The following is a 20,091-nucleotide window of genomic DNA, read 5'->3' as shown; positions in this document are numbered from 1 at the left end:
TACTGGCTCTGTGACCTGGACAAGTCGCTTAACCCTGTTTGCCTCAGTTTTCTCATCTGAAAAATGAGCTGGAGAAGGAAATGGCAAATCACTCCAATATCTTTATCAAGAAAACCCCAAATGGTGGAGTCACAAAGTGTTGGACAGGACCAAAGCAGCTAAATAACAACAAACATTTTAGAAAATCTAATATATACAGTGGGTTACTGTTCTCAAGTGGTGTTTCTGCTGTACCCACTATAATGAACAGCAAAGTTCATTTCCATATTAAATTCTTATATGCAAAGGATACTTTTAATTACTTGAAAGTTCTCATTAAGTCACTTAAACATCCCTCTTGAAATCTAATTTACAGTATTCATTTACTTAGGCTCTTTTTTTTCAGAGAAAATTTCAAAGACAAATTTCTACCCAGTCTACTTCTGAATCATCAACTCCAAATTAGTATGATTAGAATTAATGAAGTTTTACTAAGTATATTTATAATAGCTTAAATTTGAATGGAATATTTAAATGTTTAAAAAGCATTTTCACATCTATTATCTCCTTTTAGTTTTCAACATTCATGATTTTTATTTGACAGATGATTAAACCCAGGTCCATAGAAGCTGTAACTTCCCTAAAGCCCCACAGGCCTGGGAGGAGTCAGGACAAGACTCCTCCTTGACTCAATGAGATTATAACCTCTTTGAGAGCAGGAACTGATTCTCCTACCTCTTTGTGTCATTCTAGTTATCTGCCACAATATCTATCATTCATCAATTCCTCTATCAAGCAGTTGTTGTGTTCAGAATACTTATTGTGTTCAGAGCTAGGCACTAGGAGATGTAGAAAATTCAGATAAGACACCATCCCATAGACTCCTACAGTCTAACAGGGAGACAACATAGAGATAGATAGCTATACTAGGGAATATTATAAGACAAGTAAATTAGAGAGAGCCAAACAAAGTGTTGTTTTAAGGGAAAGTTATTGCCAATGGAGGGAATTGGCAAGACTCCATGGAAGAAACAGGATTTAAGGTAGGCTTTAAAGGGCTAGCACTCTTTGTACAGAGGAGATGATCAAAAGATATTTGTTGATATTTATCCTGTTCCCTTTCTACCCCAAATCCACATCTCTTCCTAAGTTCCCTCTCTCCACTGTGGAACCAACACACTTTCAGCCAGGTAGGTTTACAACCTCAGAGTCACAACCTACACTTTTCACTCTCCTTTATTCTCTTTATCCCATCAGAAAATCTCAGAATTTTAGAATTGGTATGAAATAAATGAAAGAAAAGCATTTATTAAGTACTTACAAGGTGCTAAATACTGTACTAAGTGCTAAAAATAAAAACATAATCATAGCCTCTTCCCCCAAGGAGCTTATTATATTCTATTAAGAGGAAACTAGCTAGCTATGTATGTACATATGTACACATATATATACACATGTATGTATATGTGTATATATGTTCATTTACAGTAAATGGTGACTAGGGAGGAATATTTTGGTTTGAAAAGCCACAGGTGAATGGAGCCATAAGGAATTAGGTTGAAATAAGTGATGACAAAATTAATATGCTTATGGCTGCAGAAGCAGATATTGAGCATGAGGCAAAAGGACAGAAGGGGGTATTTTGACTGGCAAGATGGCCAGAGAATGAAGCAAATTGTGGCTGGAGCCAGTATGAGATGTAGCGGGCAACTTCTTGCTGTCGGTCATTCATTTTCAAGGAGGACCAGTGACATCAAGGGTAATGTCTTGACTTACTCATGAATTGGATTTAAGTGAGGCAAAGTTGCACAAAGTTGTCAGCCTCACTCTCTCTTCCTAAGTCTTCAAAGTCCAGTGGCAAGACAAAAGTCAGGATGACTGCTGTGGCCTGGAGATGCGGTGGATGACCTTGGTGTCTTTGAGGCCTGACCAAGCTCTAAGCACTCCGCAGCTCCTGCTTCAGCTGCCTTCATGGCCATTGGAGCAAATTGTTCTCATCCATCTGCTTGGCCAGGAGAAGTCTTCACACACTTCAGGTAGGCATCCCTCTAACTCACCAATAGGTTTGAGGCCTGTCAGTGACACTCAAACTGGTTCAGCCCATCTGCTGAGGTGGTTTATTGATGTATGGGCTTCTGCACATGCAGCTGTAGTTAGAAGAAAACTCAGCATCTAATCTGACCTATACCTGAAATGAATCCCCAGAGTAACATCCCAACTAGTGGTAATCCAGCCTCTGCTTGAAGGCCCTCAATGAGAGGAAACTCGCCCCTTCAGGAAGCAGCACATTCAACTTTGAATAATTCAAATTCTTAGGAAGATTCTCCTAATATCAGGTATCCAAGTCTTTATCAATTGTACTTCCACATCTCTCCCATCTAGATCCTTCTCTCCACTCATACCACCACCACCCTAGTCCAGGTACTCATTTCTCCTTCACCTGGGTTATTGCCAGAACATCCTAATGGTGCTCCTTCCCTCAAATCTCTTCCTTCTGTGGCCATTGTCCACACAACTGCCAATGTGATAGCCTTGAGGTGCAGGTAAACTCCAGTGGCTCCATATTACTTGTAGGATGATAGGCAAATACTCTGGTTGACATTTAAAGTTCTTCGCAATCTGGCTCCAGTTTCTGTTTTCAGACTGATTTCATATTACTCTCCCTCACTCTGGGTTCCCACCAAACTAGCCTCCTTGCTCTCCCTGATATACACTATATCCCATCTCCCCACATCTCAGACTTCATTCACATAGGTCATCCCCTGTGCCTGGTAGAAAACATTCCCTCCTCACCTTTCCCCCGCTTTGAATTCCTTCAAAGCTCAGTTCAATCCCTACTTCCTCTAGGAGGCCTTTCCTAATCTCTACCAGCAACTAATGCCCTTCCCAGAAATAGAACTTTGTATTCATTTCACACGATTTTAAACTCGTATCAGTACATGTTGTTTCTCCTGACAAAATATGTGCCTGTTGTTTTCCCCCCTTGAGGACAGAGACTCTTGCTTTTGTCTCTGTCTACCCAGTGTTCAGCTCAGTGTTTCTGACTGAAACACATAGTAGGTGCTTAATAAATCTTTGTTGAGAGGTTAATTGTTTAGTTAATGAATGCTTTTACCTTCTGACCTTGAAATGTACAAGGGGGCTGCCATTTTTAGGAATGACTTCCATTAATCTAGGTCATAAGTGGGAATTACTTTGGATTTCACCGGAAAAAAAAAGACAGTATAGTTTGCGCTTTAGCATTAAATCCTGTTTCTCCCCTTTAACCTTGTAGGACAATGTTGAAGGAACCCTACATCGACAAGACGCGTGTTGCTGTGTTTGGGAGGGTGAGTCTCTGGCTTTGTCTTTGTTTTGCTTATGGGGCACACCCCTCTGTGGAAGAGCATTAAATGGTTTCATCGTTTCAACTTCACTTTGATTTATTGAGAGTGCCTACAGTTTGATGGCGTGTGATTTATTATTATTAGTTTGTTTTTAAGAGATAAGTTGTTTGCTTAGTTTTTTCTTCTGTTTCCTCTGGGAAAAAGAGGAAGCCAGCTACTGTTAGAAAGGTCCACCAGCTGCTTCATTACATTGTTCCCATAAATCTACTGTTGTTTATGGTCTGGTGCCAAATGGGAAAGGAGAATAAATAGAGTTTCCTTGTACCATATATTCCATGAAGAGAAGCAGTGCACCATAATGGATAGAAGGCTGAGCTTGGTATCAGGAAGACCTGACTTCAAACCCCACTTAGTAGCTCTGTAACCCTGGGTAAGTCAGTCCTCAAACAACTTCCTAGGGTTTGCCTACTAATCAGGGATAAGCAAACTACTGCCCAAGGGCCAAATCCAACTCTTGGCAAGCTCTTGTACCTCCCCAGAGATTTATTTTAAAATACAAAAACCATTCTTAGCAGCAGGCCTACAAAAGCAGGCTGGATTTGGCCCATGGGTTAATTCATTATTTATCTGTTAGTTTGTTGGAGGGAGTTCCCACACAGGGAGTTTCCCAGGCAGACAAAAAATCAGATTATTCAAGTATTCCTAGATTTTAGCATTTTTTCATGTGTATTGATTGTACTCATTTGCTAGTTGATTTGCCTGCTGTGTAAAGGAGGTAGGAGATGGAAGGAATACATTGGAATGGAGATGGTCCTTAAAGACTATCTTAAGGAATGGATCTCTGCCCAAAGCTTCTGCCTGGTAAGGTTATCTCAGGTGTCTAGAGCCTTGACCCTGCCTACCCCACCCCACTCCCCATCAGCTACAGTGTGGTGAATAATTGTAAGTCCAGAGGGTGGATTATATAAAATTAAACCGTTTTTGCACAAACAAAACCAATGCAACCAAAATTATAAGGAAAGCAGAAAACTGGGGGGAATTTTTTGCAACAAGTATCTCTGATAAAGGCCTCATTTCTCATATATAGAGAACTGAGTCAAATTTATAAAACTACAAGTCATTCTCCAATTGATAAATGGTCAAAAAATATGAACAGGCAGTTTTCAGAAAAAGAAATCAAAGCTGTTTATAGTCATATGAAAAAATGCTCTAATCACTATTTATCAGAGAAATGTAAATTAAAATAATTGACGTACTACCTCACACCCATCAGAGTGGCTCATATGACAAAAAAGGAAAATGTTAGAGGGGATGTGGGAAAACTGGGACACAAATGCACCATTGATGGAGTTGTGAACTGATCCAACCATTCTGGAGAATAATTTGGAACTATGGCCAAAGGGCCATAAAATTGTGCATACCCTTTGATCCAGCAATACCACTGCTAGGTCTAATATCCCAAAGACATCCCCCCAAAGGGAAAAGGACCTATTTGTACAAAAATATTTATAGTAGCTCTTTTTGTGGTGTCTAAGCATTAGAGATCAAAGGCGGGGGGGGGGGGGTGGGCATCAGTTGGGGAATGGCTAAACAAGCTGTGGTATATGACCGTAGTAGAATATTGTTGTGCTATAAGAAATGACAGGCAGGATGATGTCGAAAAAACCTGGAAAGAGTTATGTGAACTGATACATAGTGAAATAAACAGAACAAGGAGAATGTTGTATGCGGTAACAGCAATATTGTTCAGTAAAGAACTGTGAATAACTTAGCTATTCTCAGCAAGACAATGATCCAAGAAAATCCCAAAAAAACTAATGATGAAGCATACTGTTCGCCTCTAGAAAAGGAACTGATATTGATTGAATATAGAATGAAGCATGCTATTTTTCACTTTATTTGATTTTTTTCTTTTATTCAAGTCTTCCTATACAAAATGACTAATATGGAAATGTTTTACACAATTACACATGTATAACCTATATCTGGTTATCATCTCAGGGAAGAGGGATGGATAGGATTTGAAACTCAAGTTTTTAAATAAAAATGTTTAAAAATTGGGGAAAAACCCCCAAAACCGGATTTCTATAAGAAATCCTGATTTGCTATTAAATAGGGGGCAAAATGTCCAGAGAATGGTTAGATTAGTGCAAACCATTGTCACTACTGAGAACACAGCTCAGAGAGCCTGGTTCAGCAAAGTTAACATTAAATAGAGTACTTATTTAGTATGTCAGGGCTCTGCCTTTAATTAGGAATGGGAGCACTCAAAGCAATAAACAGCTCTGGATCCCAAATTAATAGAACGTAATCATAGTAAGAGAGCCAGTCCTTAACAAAATGGCAAAGTAGGTATCTTTTTAATGTTGGCACTCTTCCATTTCCATTTCTCAGGTCTCCAGTCTCTTTCTAGTTGCCCAGTGCCCACATGTTTCCCACTGCCTTTCCAGGAGGAATTCCTGGAGCTTCTTTAGATGGTGTCAAACCCAAACCTTCCTTCCCTGTGCGCCAGGCTTGCTTTCTTCCTCATCCCCAGCTTCCTACATCAAAACTGATCTAGCCTACGTTCCATTCCTTTAGGGTCTTCTAGGGAAATGAAATGAATTCTGACAAACCAATTTCTAGCTAAGATGGTAATGGATGATAATTCCTAAATCTGATGACTGTCCCAGGTGATGTTTGCATCTCAGCAGGAACCTGCAATAACCTAAACCAAAAGAATGAATAATCTGATAATTTCAGGCTTTGTTATCACCAAACATTTATTGAAAGGGAAAAAAAAGCAGAAAGTCAAGGAACACGTTAATTATAACCATAAAAGAGGAAACTTGGAATGACGAGAGAAAGAGTTTTGATGAAATATAAAGAGTGACTAAAACATTATAACACTGAATGTTGAGATTCATTTATCTGAATGTCCAATAATAATCAAATTTAATTAGTTGTACTGATTGTTAATACTAAATTTACAACAAATTGCTATAAAAATGATGACCTAATCACATAAGACTGTTTTGCTTTTATATATTTTGCAGTCTTCTCTTTAGTTGTCAAAATAATATACCCAGGGGTAGAGGTCTGACCATATCATTCCCCTCCTTTAAGAGATCCAGCGATCTCCTATTACTTCTAGATAAAATATAAACTCTTCTGGGCAGTTACTATCCTCCAGACTGATTTCACGTTAGTACCCCTCGAATGTTCTCTGCTTCAACCAAACTGACTTACTATTTTCCACACATGAGTCTCCATCGCCTTCCTCCCCTCCACCTCTTAGACACCCTGGTTCAATTATAAGTTCAGCTCAAGTGACACTTCCTACAAGTGACCTTTAGGGATTCTCCCAGAGGATAACTGGATTCTCCTAGTTATCCTCCCGACCAGTGACCCCTCCCCACTCCCCACCTGCTCTATATTTTGTGTAAATTTTGTATGTTGTCTGTCGACATGGTGCCCCCACCTTCAGGAGAATGTAAGGTAGTTAAGGGCAGGGCCTTTTTTAGTTTTGTATCCTCAGTGCCTGGCATGTAGTAGGCACTTAATAATTGTGTATGGAATTGAGTCAAAGGTAAAGTCCAGCCCTGTGTAAAAACATAGAACTCAAGAACAAAAGATTGGTGAGAGAATGCGAATGTTTCTTCTGCTTCACAGGGCAGTTGAGTGGAAAGGGATTTCTTTACTATTATTATAATAGCATTATAATAATAATGATGATGATGATGATGAGGTGCTCATGCCTTAGTTCCCATGTATGCTGAAACTATTTCAGTTACTAGCCTGTGGTCATTTTTATCTAATCTTTCTTTTTTTCTACACTAGGATTATGGTGGGTACCTGAGTACTTACATTCTTCCAACAAAAGTGGAAAATCAAGGTCAAAGTCAAGGTCCAGTTTTCACCTGCGGCTCTGCTCTCTCCCCCATAACGGACTTCAAATACTACGGTAAACCAGGACCCACAAGATGGGTCAGCAACATTGCTTCCCACATACACCCTCAGCTCAAATCCTTGTCTCTCCATCATCAGTGACTCAGAATCCATTACAAATGCAATTTGAGAGTTCCTGGAATGCAGGTCAAATTCTGTTATAATGTACCCTGATGGAGGAAGTGTCTCTAAAAATACCTGGCCCTTTCCAACCTTTCCAGTCTTTGCTTCTTATCCTCAGGTGGTACAGTAGACAGAGCTTGAAGTCAGGAGGGCCCAAGTTCAAATCAAGCCTTAGAAAACTTTGTAGCTGGGCAAGTCACTTGACTTTCTGTTTGCCTCAGTTTCCCCATGGGGAGAATAATAACACCTACCTCCCAGGGTTGTTGTTAGGATCAAATTAGATAATCCTTGTAAAGGGCTTAGCATAGTTCCTAGCACATAGTAGAGGCTATATAAATGGTTCCTATGAGGATGATGGTTATTATACTCCTCCAAGTTTCCCTAGCTTTCTTCAAGACTCAGCTCCAATCCCATTTTCTGCAGGAGGCCTTTCCCAGTCTCCCCTCTAGAATGCGAGTTCCTTGAAGGCAGAGACTGTTTCTTGCTTCTGTATTCCCAGGGTATAGCAGAGTGCCTAGCACAGAGCGACTGCTTGCTGGCCTTATCAGAATTCATATTTACATTCTGCAGGAGCTGGCCACAAAACAGATTTTAGAGCCAGTTACTCTATGGTGAAAAGAAGTGTTCAAACCCAGCTGGAGAAGGGAAGGAAACAAGCCTTTGTGCCCACACTTTCACTGCCATTCCTTTCCTCCATCATGGCCCTAGATCTCTGGAGGGCCTGCGTGGTTTAAGGGTTTAGAGTATACTTGGGGATTTCCTGAGGGAGAAAGTTGGAAAGTAGTTGGTTTTGGGGAGCAGAACATGAAGTATCTGAATAGTGCAAATGTAGCCTAACTTTTTCTCTCTCCCCATACTTTGCAAAATATCACCCAATTCTGAACTTTCCTTATGCTATTATGAGCCAAATCCCAAGACATGGAATTAACTGTGTGTGAGGTATTGGTCTAAATCTAATTTCTTCCATACTGCTGTCCAATTTTCCCGGCAGTTTTTGTCAAATAACATGTCCTTTTCCCAGTAACAACAGTCTGTCCCCTATGTCTAAAGGGTACTTCCTTACCTCTGCCTCTTAGTAACATCCCTAGTTTCTTTCAAACTTTAGCTCAGGTGCCACCCTCTAAATAAGATCTTCCCTATCATCACCCCCCAAAAAATATTACCCTGTATTTATTTCATATATTTAAATTTTGTCTTTATAGTCCTTGTGCCTGTCACGTAATAGACACAATCTAGTCGATAAGCCAGGTTCTGGAAACTCACAGTAACTAATTTTTTCCATTCAAAAGTATATCTTCCATTACAGATTTAATTTAAATCTTCAGTAAAACCAGATTACTCAGAATGCATAGAGGTTCTGACATCAGGGTTGGATCTCCTAGATACTGGAGGGTTCACCTGAAAACACCCTTTTTTATTAGAACCTTGTGGAAATGTTTTTAAAATATATGAATCCATTTTCCTATCTTAGTAAGACCTAATAGAAAGAATCGCCTCCTGCCTTGATGGTTAGGAACTGGCAGTGCCTAGGGAATCATCATTCTGAATGCAATTCTTCAATTGTACAAAATTTTGGATTCAGCTGGAGATGACGTAGGAAAGATACGGAGTTGCATATGCCTTGAGCATTATGAACATCTTCCTGTCAATGATTTACTTAATCTTTATTTGATTCTTTTCCCTTGTGGATAATTTCATTTAACATACATTTATTAAATAGTATGTGCAAAGTTCTGTGCTAACCCTTGGAAAAGTATTGTCCCAGCTCTCAAGAAAGTCACAACCTGATGGATGGATGTAGTGTGGACACAGATGGATTTAACAGGAGATCGTTTCAGGAAGGAGAACACTTGTAACTGAAGGGATCACAAAAGTCGTTGCAGGTTAATTCAGGAATCACATTAATATGGGCCCAAGAAACCAAGGTTTTAGTATTTTAAAAAATTCCAAAGTACACATTCTACAGGTACCACCACAGCGATAGTGCTTTAATCAAGCAAAAAGTCCACTGGATCAAGGTGAAGATCTGTTTTGGGAATGAGAATGTGCAGGGTACCTGCTTTCCAGGCCAAGCTAACATTTTCCTCTGTTTCTTTCCAAGCATCTGCATTTTCTGAAAGATACTTGGGTCTCCTTGGAATTGACAACAGAGCATATGAGGTATGTTTTGACAGGGTGACCTTCACTGCAACTGCTCAGTCTGGGATATTTCACTTCAGTACATACAGAAAGCATCATCTTTCTGTGCCCCTCATCCCCAATTCCCTAGGGTCCCCCATTTTTTTCCAGGTACCCAGAAACCTTATTGCCTCCACCAAGAGCCTTTGCGTTCCATTGTGGGGTAAGAACTAGGTTTGTCTCCTGCTAAAGGAAATCCAAAAAAGCATTAAAGAAATGCAACTTCTCTTCTTTGCCAGGTGGAGGAAAGGTGGGGGGGGGGGGTTCGGAATATTGCATATGCTGTTAGACTCAGCTGATATGTCAGTTTTGCTGAACTGTTTTTCTGTAAACTTTGGTTATAAACGATGGTTCTCTGAGTAAGGGATCAGGAGGGACATATTTGGAAATGAAGGTGATATAAAAGCATAGAATTGATTATTTTTCTTTAGAAAAATAAAATAAAAGGGCCTGCTAATATCACTAGGCTAGTAAACCTGGTGTTTTGGCACAGGGACCCATCCCAAGCCAGTCCCCTGAAATCATATTACCTAAGTGTCTCCCCCATAGTGCATTTGGATTCAACAAAAAAGCTATTTCCTGCCTCTCTGGCTAGTGTTCTAGTGAAGCATCAGTGGCTGTGAGAGGCAGGGATGGCACAGTGGAACCTGCCCTAGGCCAGGAATCAAGAGACCTGGGTTCTAGTCCCAGCTCTGTCCCCTATAAGCCATATGACCTTGGACAAGACCCTACTTCCATGAACCCGAGTTTCATCCTCTCCTTCCCAGGCTGTTGTGAGACTCAGTGGAAATCCTGTATGTTAAAGAGCTTTATCAGCTGTAAAAGCAAAACAAATAAATAAGGAATGGGGAGGCCCAGTAGAAGAGTGCGGGGCTAAACTCAGGAAGACAGCAGCTCTGCCACTTTACTTAGCTGGGCCACCTCGGGCGAGTCCCCTAACCGTTCTATTCCCGAGATCCCACATCTTATACAATCATAGGGTTGGACTGTAGGATCAATCACTTCCAGCTCTGGAAGAGCTGGTAACCTTTCTTAAACTGTCTTTGGGTTAAGGATATCTCGATCAGGACAGCCTGTTACAGGGTGGGAGTTTGTTAATTACCAACAAGGGCAAAAGTTTATGCCTGAATAATTAAGCCCACCTCCCACACATGGAACCAGCTAGAGTTCACTGGCTGAAAAGGTGGCACTTTGTAGTAAGGGAGAGCGGGTACTTTTTTGTTATTATTCTTTTTGGTCTAGTGAGCAAAGGGAAGAGTTAACAAAGGGAAGCTCCGAATTATGGGACTGCTCCTCCTTTCACTCCCAGCTTCCACTACAACCCACCTTTAGAGCTACTGCAAGTTTCATCCAGGGAGTTCTAAAAGTCTTAGTGCAGTTTTAAGCTTTAATAGCTTAAAGACTTTGGGGACATCCTATGTAGGCATTTTAAAAAAAAACAACATTTTGTTCTTTGTGCTAAAAATGACTAACTCCCATCCTTGATTGGTGTCTTCTTCCAGATGACCAGATTAGCCCATCGGGTGTCGTCCCTGGAAGAACAGCAGTTCTTGATCATCCATGCAACTGCTGATGGTAAGTGACCTGAGCGACAATTGGACCATTTACCTGGGAATAAGTTCGGTTTTAATAGTGATTGTGGCTTCTGACACGCACTTCTGTTTTTCTCCCCCTGCAGAAAAAATCCATTTCCAGCATACAGCAGAGCTCATTGCACATCTAATTAGAGGAAAGGCTAATTACAGCTTGCAGGTATAGTATATGTGAACAGACCTGTTTTTCTCATTTAGAAAACATAATTGTGTTATTGCTCCCCAACTGGGCTTACTCTCCTCCCCGCCACCTCCACTCATGCTGGCTAGCTGGTTCCCCAGAGGGCGGCTCACTGTTTCTTCCCTTGGCATCCCAGGGACAACCTCGAGGAGTAGAAGACTCTATTACTATATCACTCACGAGCCCCCCAGCATGTATGCTCCCCCTTGATTACAGCCAGCCAGATTCAATTACCTTTAGAAAGGGTATTTTCTGAGATGGCATAGTAAAAAAAGAGCCAGAACCAAAACGCCACCTCTCACACACATTCAAGGTCACTGGAGAGAAGGAACCCAAATTGGGAGAGTTTATGTGGCCAAAGAATGTAACTCAAGCCCATGGTTATAAGAAGGCCTCTTTTACCTTTGTGGAGTCCTCACGATGACTTTCCCTGGTGCGCGTGGCTCTCATTGGAGGTCTGAACATCGGCACCCTTAGAGAGTCCTGAAGCCACCTGTCATCATGCCTCTCAACCCCAGACTCTGCCCAGGGCCACCACTGCTCCAGGGAACCTGCTACTATCCCAGATTAGGAAGTCCAAAATTCTGACCCTTCCAAGGTTAGGGGAGAAGAGTCAGCAACTCTTCCCCCCGCACAAAGTGATTACTTCTGGAGCACTCATCTGTTGTACCATTAGACCGATCTGTTGTCATAATGCCAGAATCCACCAGGTGTAATTTATTCCCTTCAATCAGCCACACAGCCATTCCAATGGGGTGTCATTTGCTTTCATTGATTGGTTGAAATATGGGACACCCCTGGGAGAATGTTCTGTGCAGAAAACATGGATTTTTACCTAGCAAATCTCGTTTCTGCAAAACACAACCGTGTTTGCGTATATATTTCTGTCACAGAGTTGAAAGGAACCTTAGAAGTCACCTAATTCATTCCCTTCATCTTACAGATGAGGGACTGAGCCCCAGGGAGGTTTATCTTGCTCCAAGTAGTAAGCATCAGAGAAAGAATCTCAACCCAGGCCTGCTGCTTCGCTGTACCCTGCTAAATGCATGTGGCACAAATGACAGGCAAAGCAGACTCTAAGCTGCATTAGCACCCACAGAACCTCAGAGTTGGAAGGGACTATTGAGTCATTGAATCCAATGCGTATTTGGATGGAAATATCTCCTACTGTATCTCTAACAGGTAGTCCCCTCCAGCCTCTGCTCGAAGGCTTCTAGTGAGGAGTAATTAACTTCTTCCTACAGCTCGGCCCATTCCATTTTTTGACAGCTTCAATTCCGTGGAGGTCATAGAAAGGCTTAGCTTAGGTGGTACCTCCTAAAGCTGCCTTCTCAGTTTCCTTAGTTCCCAGCACTCTCCCCAACAACCACAACAAAAAAAAATTGTCTTGTATTTACTTCCCAGCTTGTATGCCCTTAGAATGAACAGCTAGACAGCAGAGACTATTTTGTTTTTCTTTGTATGTATTATCAGCACCTAGCACAGTGCTTTGTATACAGTAGGTGCTTAATTCATGCTTACTAGTTTGAACTAGATTTTCCCTTTCTGCTCATGGTGGGGGACGCACCTGATGAATCATGAATGAAGGGTTCCTATACAACTGACCCCATAATGAACAAGATAAATCAGTATCAAAACAATGACCACTGTAGGTTGAGCTATTCTATGGAGGGGGTGGGGGGCAATTGAGACTCTGTTTTGATGGCCTGTGGGATAAAACTGCACTGACTTATATTTTGTCAAACTTAGAGCAAGGGGAGAAGGATCTGAGGTCTGGCACCCTAGGATTTCAAACCAGGGTTAGCCAGTCAGTAAACATTTATTAAGCACCTAGTACATGCCAGGCACTATGCTAAGCGTTAGGGATACAAAAAGAGGCAGAAGACATCCCCTGCCCTTGAGCTCACAGTCTAACGTGGAAGACAACAATCAAACAAATACCTACAAACAGGCTAAGGAGACAAGATAAACAGGAGCTAATTCGAAAAGACAAGGCATTAGAATTAAGAGGCTTTGGAAAACACTTGCTGCAGAAGTGATTTTAGTTGGGACATAAAGGAAGCCAGGATATGGTTCCACAGAGGGAGGCATGGGAGACAGCCAGAGAAAATGCCCTGAGCCAAGAGATGGAAAGTCTTGTTCAAGGAACATCCAGGAGGGCCAGTGTCACTGAATGGAAGAGTACATGGCAAGGAGTGAGACATAAGAAGACTGGAAAGGTAGGAGGAGGCTGTGTTATGAAAGGCTTTGAATGCCAAATAGAAGATTTTGTATTTGATGCTGGAGGCAATAGGGGGCCACTGGAATGCATTGAGTAGGAATGCCTATTGGGTGTTCTGAAAGCAAAGCCATCTATTTTACCTTCACCTTCTCTCCCAAGCTCCAGTCCCATGTCTCCGTTTGTCTACTGTGCTACAAATTCTACAAATCCACATCCTAATCCAAGATCATCTCCCCCGCCCCAAAAAAACCCTTGCCAGTTTCTGTAAATGTCACCCCTGAATGACTAGCTCAGTCACCCTGACTACCATATTTAATTCTTCCCTTAACTTGCATGTCCAATCTATCACCAATTCCTTTTGATTATCCGACTGGGATATTTCACATATCTGTCTTCTGTTCTGTCTTCTCCCTTTGCTTCTCCACTCACATTGCCTCCATTTTTCCTTCGTTTGTCTACACAGTTATGATCATCTGGCCAAAAAAATTCTTCCTGTTTGGGTCACCTGCCAAAACCTTCAATGGCTTTCTCTCACCTCCCAACTACATGTGCTCTGAGCTCTGGCTCTCTCCGATCTAAGTTCACCCTGCCTCTCCAAACTTATCTCATACTACTCTTTTTCATAAATTCTTCATTCCAGCCAAACAGAACATGTCATGATCCTCCATTCTCCCCCCTCCCTTTCCTGCCTCTGTGCCATTGCTCACATCATCCACACCACCTTTCTGCCATGTTTCCTTTAATTTTTCCACAGCACTTTTTTTGTACTACTCCTGGAGGTCGGGGACTATTTAATATTTGTCTTTGTATCCCCAGCACTAGGTGAGTGCCTGGCACGTAGTAGGGACTTAGTAAATGCTTGTTGATTGCTTTGAAAATATTTCTGCATAATGAGGCTCTGGCCAATAAGGGCTGGGTCCCTAGGATTACATTCAGCATGATCTACCCACTGCATATCCATGTAGAGGCTTAGTGAGCCTGCTTCCAGAAGGATTCAGAGCATGTGCAAGTATCTTAACTGTTTACTGCTTAGTGATGAATAGACCTTTTATTGGCTGCTGAGTCAGAACTGACTAGCCATACAAAAGCCTTAAATAGATGACATCACTCTCTCTACCCTGGTAGCTTTCTATTAAAAAGGAAAAAGAAATGCTTTGAGTCTCCAGGTCACATGAGTTTCATGGCCATGTGGCAGGATAGGTGGAGAGATAAGGGAGCCCCAGCAGCACCTGCTGCTACCTTCACCTCCTCTCCCCTACGCCACTGTATGGCTGGGAATACACGACAGCAGCATTGTTGAATGTATTCTTTCTTGGGCTTAGGCAAATGTGTATCAGATACAGATTGGAACAGGCCAGGTTACTAACTTGTACTCAACGGCAGCAGTGATCCAGGTGGGGAAAGGTAGCAGTGGCAGCAGTAGCTGCCTTATCTTCCCATTCAGGCCACCATAAGACCATGGAACTCCCCTCAGCAGGAAGCCTGTAGCATTTCTTCTTCCTCCTCACTAAGAAAGGAGCCAGAAAGAGAGATTTCCTTTGGTCAAGGCTTTTGGATGCAACTCAGTTCTTTCTTAGCAATCAATTTAAGGTCTTCCATGATGGTGCAGTAAGCCCAAAGGATAAGATGTCTGTCCATGCTCTGCCTCAAGGAGGGGAAGGGCCCCTCCAGAACTCATTTCCAGATGCTGGATGGGCATACTGCATTAGCCCAAGTTGGCTAGTCTCCCCATTACCTGAGTATATGTCCTACACACACATATGTGTGTGTGTGTATCGATACAAGGGATATAGACATAAGCTATTTAGACATAGGGTATATATACACACACGCAATCCAACCAGGGCAAGATTTATCTTTTATGTCATTTTTATATCTCCAGTATCTATTAAGCCTCCCCCCACCCATGTTAGTTGGGGAGGGGACTTAATAAGTATTTGATGGGTCGGACTGAGTTTCTGTAAATCTGAATGAAACAGTGCAGCTGATGGGACACTAGTTGATCTAAGTTATGGCACTAGATTTGGAATTGGGTTTAAATCCTTAGTAACTTGAATCACTTACCATGTGACTTTGGGTGAGTCCCTTTACATCTATTGGATTTAAGTTCTGTCATCTGTAGAATAAAGGAGTCGGACTAGATTAGCTCTTTCAGGTCTAAATCCTATAATCTTAGCAACTGATGAGTTTTGTTTTGTACTTTAAAGTTTCTGGCTGTTAGTTTTCTTTTGGCAATGATATCTACTGGACAAATAATGATTAAGGACAGTTAGTCCTCATTCTACAGCTTTAATACACTAAAAAAGAAAAAAAGTGATAATAAATCAGCCTGGATTTACTCTTTGATTCCCAAGATCCAACTCTTTGGTTTAAAATCATTCCTTAATTTAAACTCATCAAGAAGAACTAAGGGCTCACCTAGCAACTTCCATTGTATCTTGGGTACTAACTCCCTATTGGCCATATTCTTTCCTTTCTAGCCCAAAGGTAACTCTCCTTGGCAAAGGATATAGCTGCTGAGGACTTAAGCAGCTTTACCTTCTCACCATTGGCATCGTACCATCCATCCCCATCAGAAATTTTCTGATATTCATCTTTTTCTCAATATAACTTTTTAAAAAAAATCCTTTTTTAGATACTTTTTCTTCACCTGCCTCAGCAACATGTGACCTTTAGCATGCCTGACCCTTTTTTCATGGCCATGACATGCTTTTATATTCAGCATCTCTTACCTGCCCTTGTTTCCATCTTCAGTTGAGTCATCATCAAATAATAGACTGGAAGTCACATGATTTTGTCTTTATCCCAGCTCTCACTACATCCTTATTGACCTTAGGCAAGTCACTTAACCTCCGTGGACCTCAGTTTCCTCATCTGCAAAATGATAGAAAGGTGAACCAGATTATCTTTAATGTGCCTTACAGTTTCAAATTCTATGCTTTTGTACTGAATGTAAACTGAATAGCAACCGTTTCATTCAAGAAAGTTGTTCAATAAATGTATTGCTTCAACTGAGCCATATAGACAGAACCACTCCCAGAGAGGCGATGTGGAAAAATAGAAAGAGTTGAAACACAACGTGGCTTTGAGTGCCAGCTTTGACGCTTATTGGCTGGATGATCTTGGGACGTTCACAGTCCTTCTCTGAACTTCATCTACAAAATAGAAGTCATAGCAGTTGTACTGACCTCCCTCTTGTATTACTTCCTAAAGTTTTAAGGAAACATGGCATTCTAATTAAATGGAAATAGGGCCTAGACTTGGAATAACATTCGGATAGTTAACTCCCAATTGAGAAAACTTGTGTCAATGCAGATCAGCACCATCTCTGCAACTTACCATCTTAGAGAGTTGCCAAGGGTGCGTAGAGTTTGCGAGTTGGGTTAAACGAAACTAATTTTGGCTAAGTGCTATTGACCGATCATAGAACTAGAACTGGAGGGGGCCTCTGAGCTCAGTTGACCTAATTCCCTGAGTTTACAGATGAGAAAACTGAAGCCCAAAGACGTTAAGTCCAAGGTCATATGGATAGCATCGGAGGTGGGATTTTAACCCAAGCCCTCCAGCAGTGCCCTATCCACAGAGAGCTCATCTGAGCTAAGGAAGCTTCATGGAGGAAGTGGGTCTTTCATTTACATAATAATAATAACTAGCGTTTACATAGTACTTTAGGGTTTGAAAAGTGCTTTACAAATGTCTCCTTTTATTCTCACAGCACCTGGAGGTAGGAAATCTTCTTACCCCCATTTTATAAATGACAAAACCAAGGCAAGTTTTAGAGGAGGTGATTTGCCCAGGGCCAGAGAGCTAGTAAGTTTCTTAGGCTGGCTTTGAACTCAGATCTTCCCAATACCAGGTCTAGCATTCTCTCCACAGCCCCACCTATTTATATGGCGCCAAGGGCACCATCCTATACTGCCCCTTCAGGAAATGTTGAGTTTCTCACTGTAACTGCGCCTAACTTTCTCTCCCTGCCTCCCCTTACAGATCTACCCAGATGAAAGCCATTACTTTCATAGCTCCTCCTTGGAGCAACACCTCTACCAATCCATCATCAACTTCTTTGTGGAGTGTTTCAGGATTCAGGACAAACTGCCCACAGTCTCAATGAAAGAAGAAGAGGAGGAGGACTAACTGTGCATCCACACCAAGCACAAAAGTGGTTCTATCTAACAATATGCAACTGAAAAGTGTCCTCCCTCCCTGCCCCCTCCCCTTGCCATTCCCCCAGGGGAGGAGCTGGGGAAAGAAATGTTATGTTAGCATGTGTGTCACAGAACTGAAGGCAGCCTTCCTGCTCTGTCTCAGCAGCAAGCTCCTTCCCAGGAAGAGGGACATCACGCATGACGGGTCCGACAGAGACTGCTGTGCTTCAAGGCATCACCTTCTCTTGGCCGCAGAGTGACTGCTGGATTAAGTGCCCCACCCCCCACCCCTCTACCGCAAGGAAGAGTGCTTATGGATCAATGGTAGGAAAGGCCCGCCTTGAGAACTTCGAGATCACTGGCCAGATCACTGGCCCTTTCAACCCAAGCTATCCAGCATTGAAGCCCACCTCCTGCATTAGAGCGCCGTTGTCAGCAGCATCACATTGTGTCCGATGAAACTGTCATGGAAATTTAAAAAAAATACCAACCAACAACAAAGATTATAGCACAATTATTTTAAAGGTATTTTAAAGATTCACATATTTGCTTGCTCCTTCCCATCATTAGAAGATTCAGTGTTCCCACCAGGCTGCTTTGAAGAAGACAGACTCTGGACTGTACAAAGTATTGTTGTAGTTATGCTAATGTTTAACCTTATGTAATTAATTAGTATTTTTATATAGTTTTTATCTGAAGCTCTGTTGTCATGGAGTTCTTTGGGTTTGCTTTGCTTTTTCCCTGTCCATCTGCAGGCTTTCACCTTGTTTGGATAAGGAAACATCTAAACTAACTACTTTGTCTTTAAGGTCACGAGTCAGACACATTGTGGAGCCATTTCAGAAAGCTGAGGGACAGATGACACCCCGGGCACGTTCATTTGCAAGAGGCTGCTTTCCCACAGAGCTTGATTTAGGTTTGGGTTTAGATTCGCCACTGTCCATTTCCATTCCATTCCAGGAACTAAAACCGTCAAGTCCCATTTCTCTCTGAGTGGTCTCGTCCGTCAGTATCACGTTTGGCAAAAATGACAGGGCTTTGATCCCGTCCCTCTCCAGTCTTATTAAGTATGCTCAAGTCACAGTAACCCATGTAGAAGAAAAACCTGAAGAGAAAAAAAAAAAAGGTCTAAGAATGTGTCAGAATTGGACTTTGTTTCCTGGGAATTGTCCCATTGCCCTCCCCTTTGAGTGGCAAGGTTGATGTTGCTCTCTGCGTTAGCCTTGTAAGATATACTCTGACCAAATGTACAGCCAATATTCATAGTGTATATTTCATTTTGTTGTATATAAAGGAATGTATGTCAGTCATTTGTGGAGTCTCCCTGCCCCACTCCCTCAGCCCCCCGGCGATATTAATCTTGTGTTCAGCGTGCATGCTAACACTCTTTGGCTGATCTGAACTCTTTAGAAATGCTAGTTGGAAATATATCAATTACTGTCATTTCCTTTCTCACGTGTTGACAGCCTGAATGTCAGTACCAATTTCTTCGGCTTGCAGTTGTCCTGTGGGTGACCTCGACATCTGACAGCAGTGAAGACATATCCATGATGCTTTTCAGTGGTTGGGGATTTCGGTTTCACCTTTAAGCTTTGGCTGTCAGTTGTAGTTAGGTCAACTTGGAATTTTCTGTTTGTTTTTTATTTTTGGTTTTTGTTTTCCAAACAAAGGAAGGTGACACACACCGCCATTTTGTGAAGAGATCAACCCACTGACAAACAGGACCAATCAGAATGCTATGTGTTCATGCTTTTGCTACTCCAATGGGCTCGACTGTCAGCAAAGTCAACCTGATCTGGAAGGGGAACCCGGCTCTGGCCATGAGATGTGGTAGGAGGGAAGTTAGGACGTGGCATGGTAGCGTTTGTTCATCCATGGAATAAAACATTATTTTACCACTCGGATTGCTATTTTCTTGTTTACCACCATTATCTCAGTTGGGGAAAGAGTGAGTGTTTCAAGGAATTTCTTAACAGGATTATTGAAACTAAGTCGGTGTGGTACAGTAGCTGGAAGCTTGGAGTCAGAGACCCCGAGTTCAAATCCTATCTCCAAAACTTTCTGTAACTTTGGGTAAGTCTTCCCTGGGCCTCCTAAACCAGAATGCCTCAGAGATCACATATTTTATTCCAAAAGCCCTACTGGGCATTTATCTTTAAAACAAAAATCTTGACTAGTAGAATTGATAACTGGGCATTTGTTTTAAGTAGGATTAGGATAGCATACATCATATTTATTTAAGCACTCCTTTCCTCAATAGCATAGGCACCATCTGTCTCCCATCCCTGCTAAAACAAAGCAATGATAACTAACATTTACATATTTAACATTTATAAAGCTTTTTGCATAGATTACATCAGCGAAGCCCCTCAAAAACTCCATGGGGGGGGTAAGTACAATAGATTTTACCATCCCCATT

General features: G+C 41.7%; 1 protein-coding gene across 1 annotated transcript in view; it reads left to right on the top strand.

Annotated features, from left to right (window-relative positions):
• Positions 1 to 19,572, top strand: part of DPP6 (dipeptidyl peptidase like 6) — a 1,232,953-nt gene extending 1,213,381 nt beyond the window's left edge. Inside the window, exons 21-26 of the mRNA XM_036759527.1 lie at positions 3,254 to 3,308; positions 7,125 to 7,248; positions 9,457 to 9,515; positions 11,036 to 11,108; positions 11,212 to 11,285; positions 17,515 to 19,572. Coding sequence (XP_036615422.1) covers positions 3,254 to 3,308; positions 7,125 to 7,248; positions 9,457 to 9,515; positions 11,036 to 11,108; positions 11,212 to 11,285; positions 17,515 to 17,661 — 532 coding nt within the window. The 3' untranslated portion in view covers positions 17,662 to 19,572. The remainder of the gene's footprint in view (positions 1 to 3,253; positions 3,309 to 7,124; positions 7,249 to 9,456; positions 9,516 to 11,035; positions 11,109 to 11,211; positions 11,286 to 17,514) is intronic.
• The last annotated feature ends 519 nt before the right edge of the window (positions 19,573 to 20,091 follow it).

The sequence above is a fragment of the Trichosurus vulpecula genome, chromosome 5 (genome assembly GCF_011100635.1).
Source record: "Trichosurus vulpecula isolate mTriVul1 chromosome 5, mTriVul1.pri, whole genome shotgun sequence".
NCBI classification, from domain to species: domain Eukaryota; kingdom Metazoa; phylum Chordata; class Mammalia; order Diprotodontia; family Phalangeridae; genus Trichosurus; species Trichosurus vulpecula.
The sequence above is the reverse complement of the archived record's forward strand: the minus strand, read 5'-3'. Positions and strand labels throughout refer to the sequence as shown.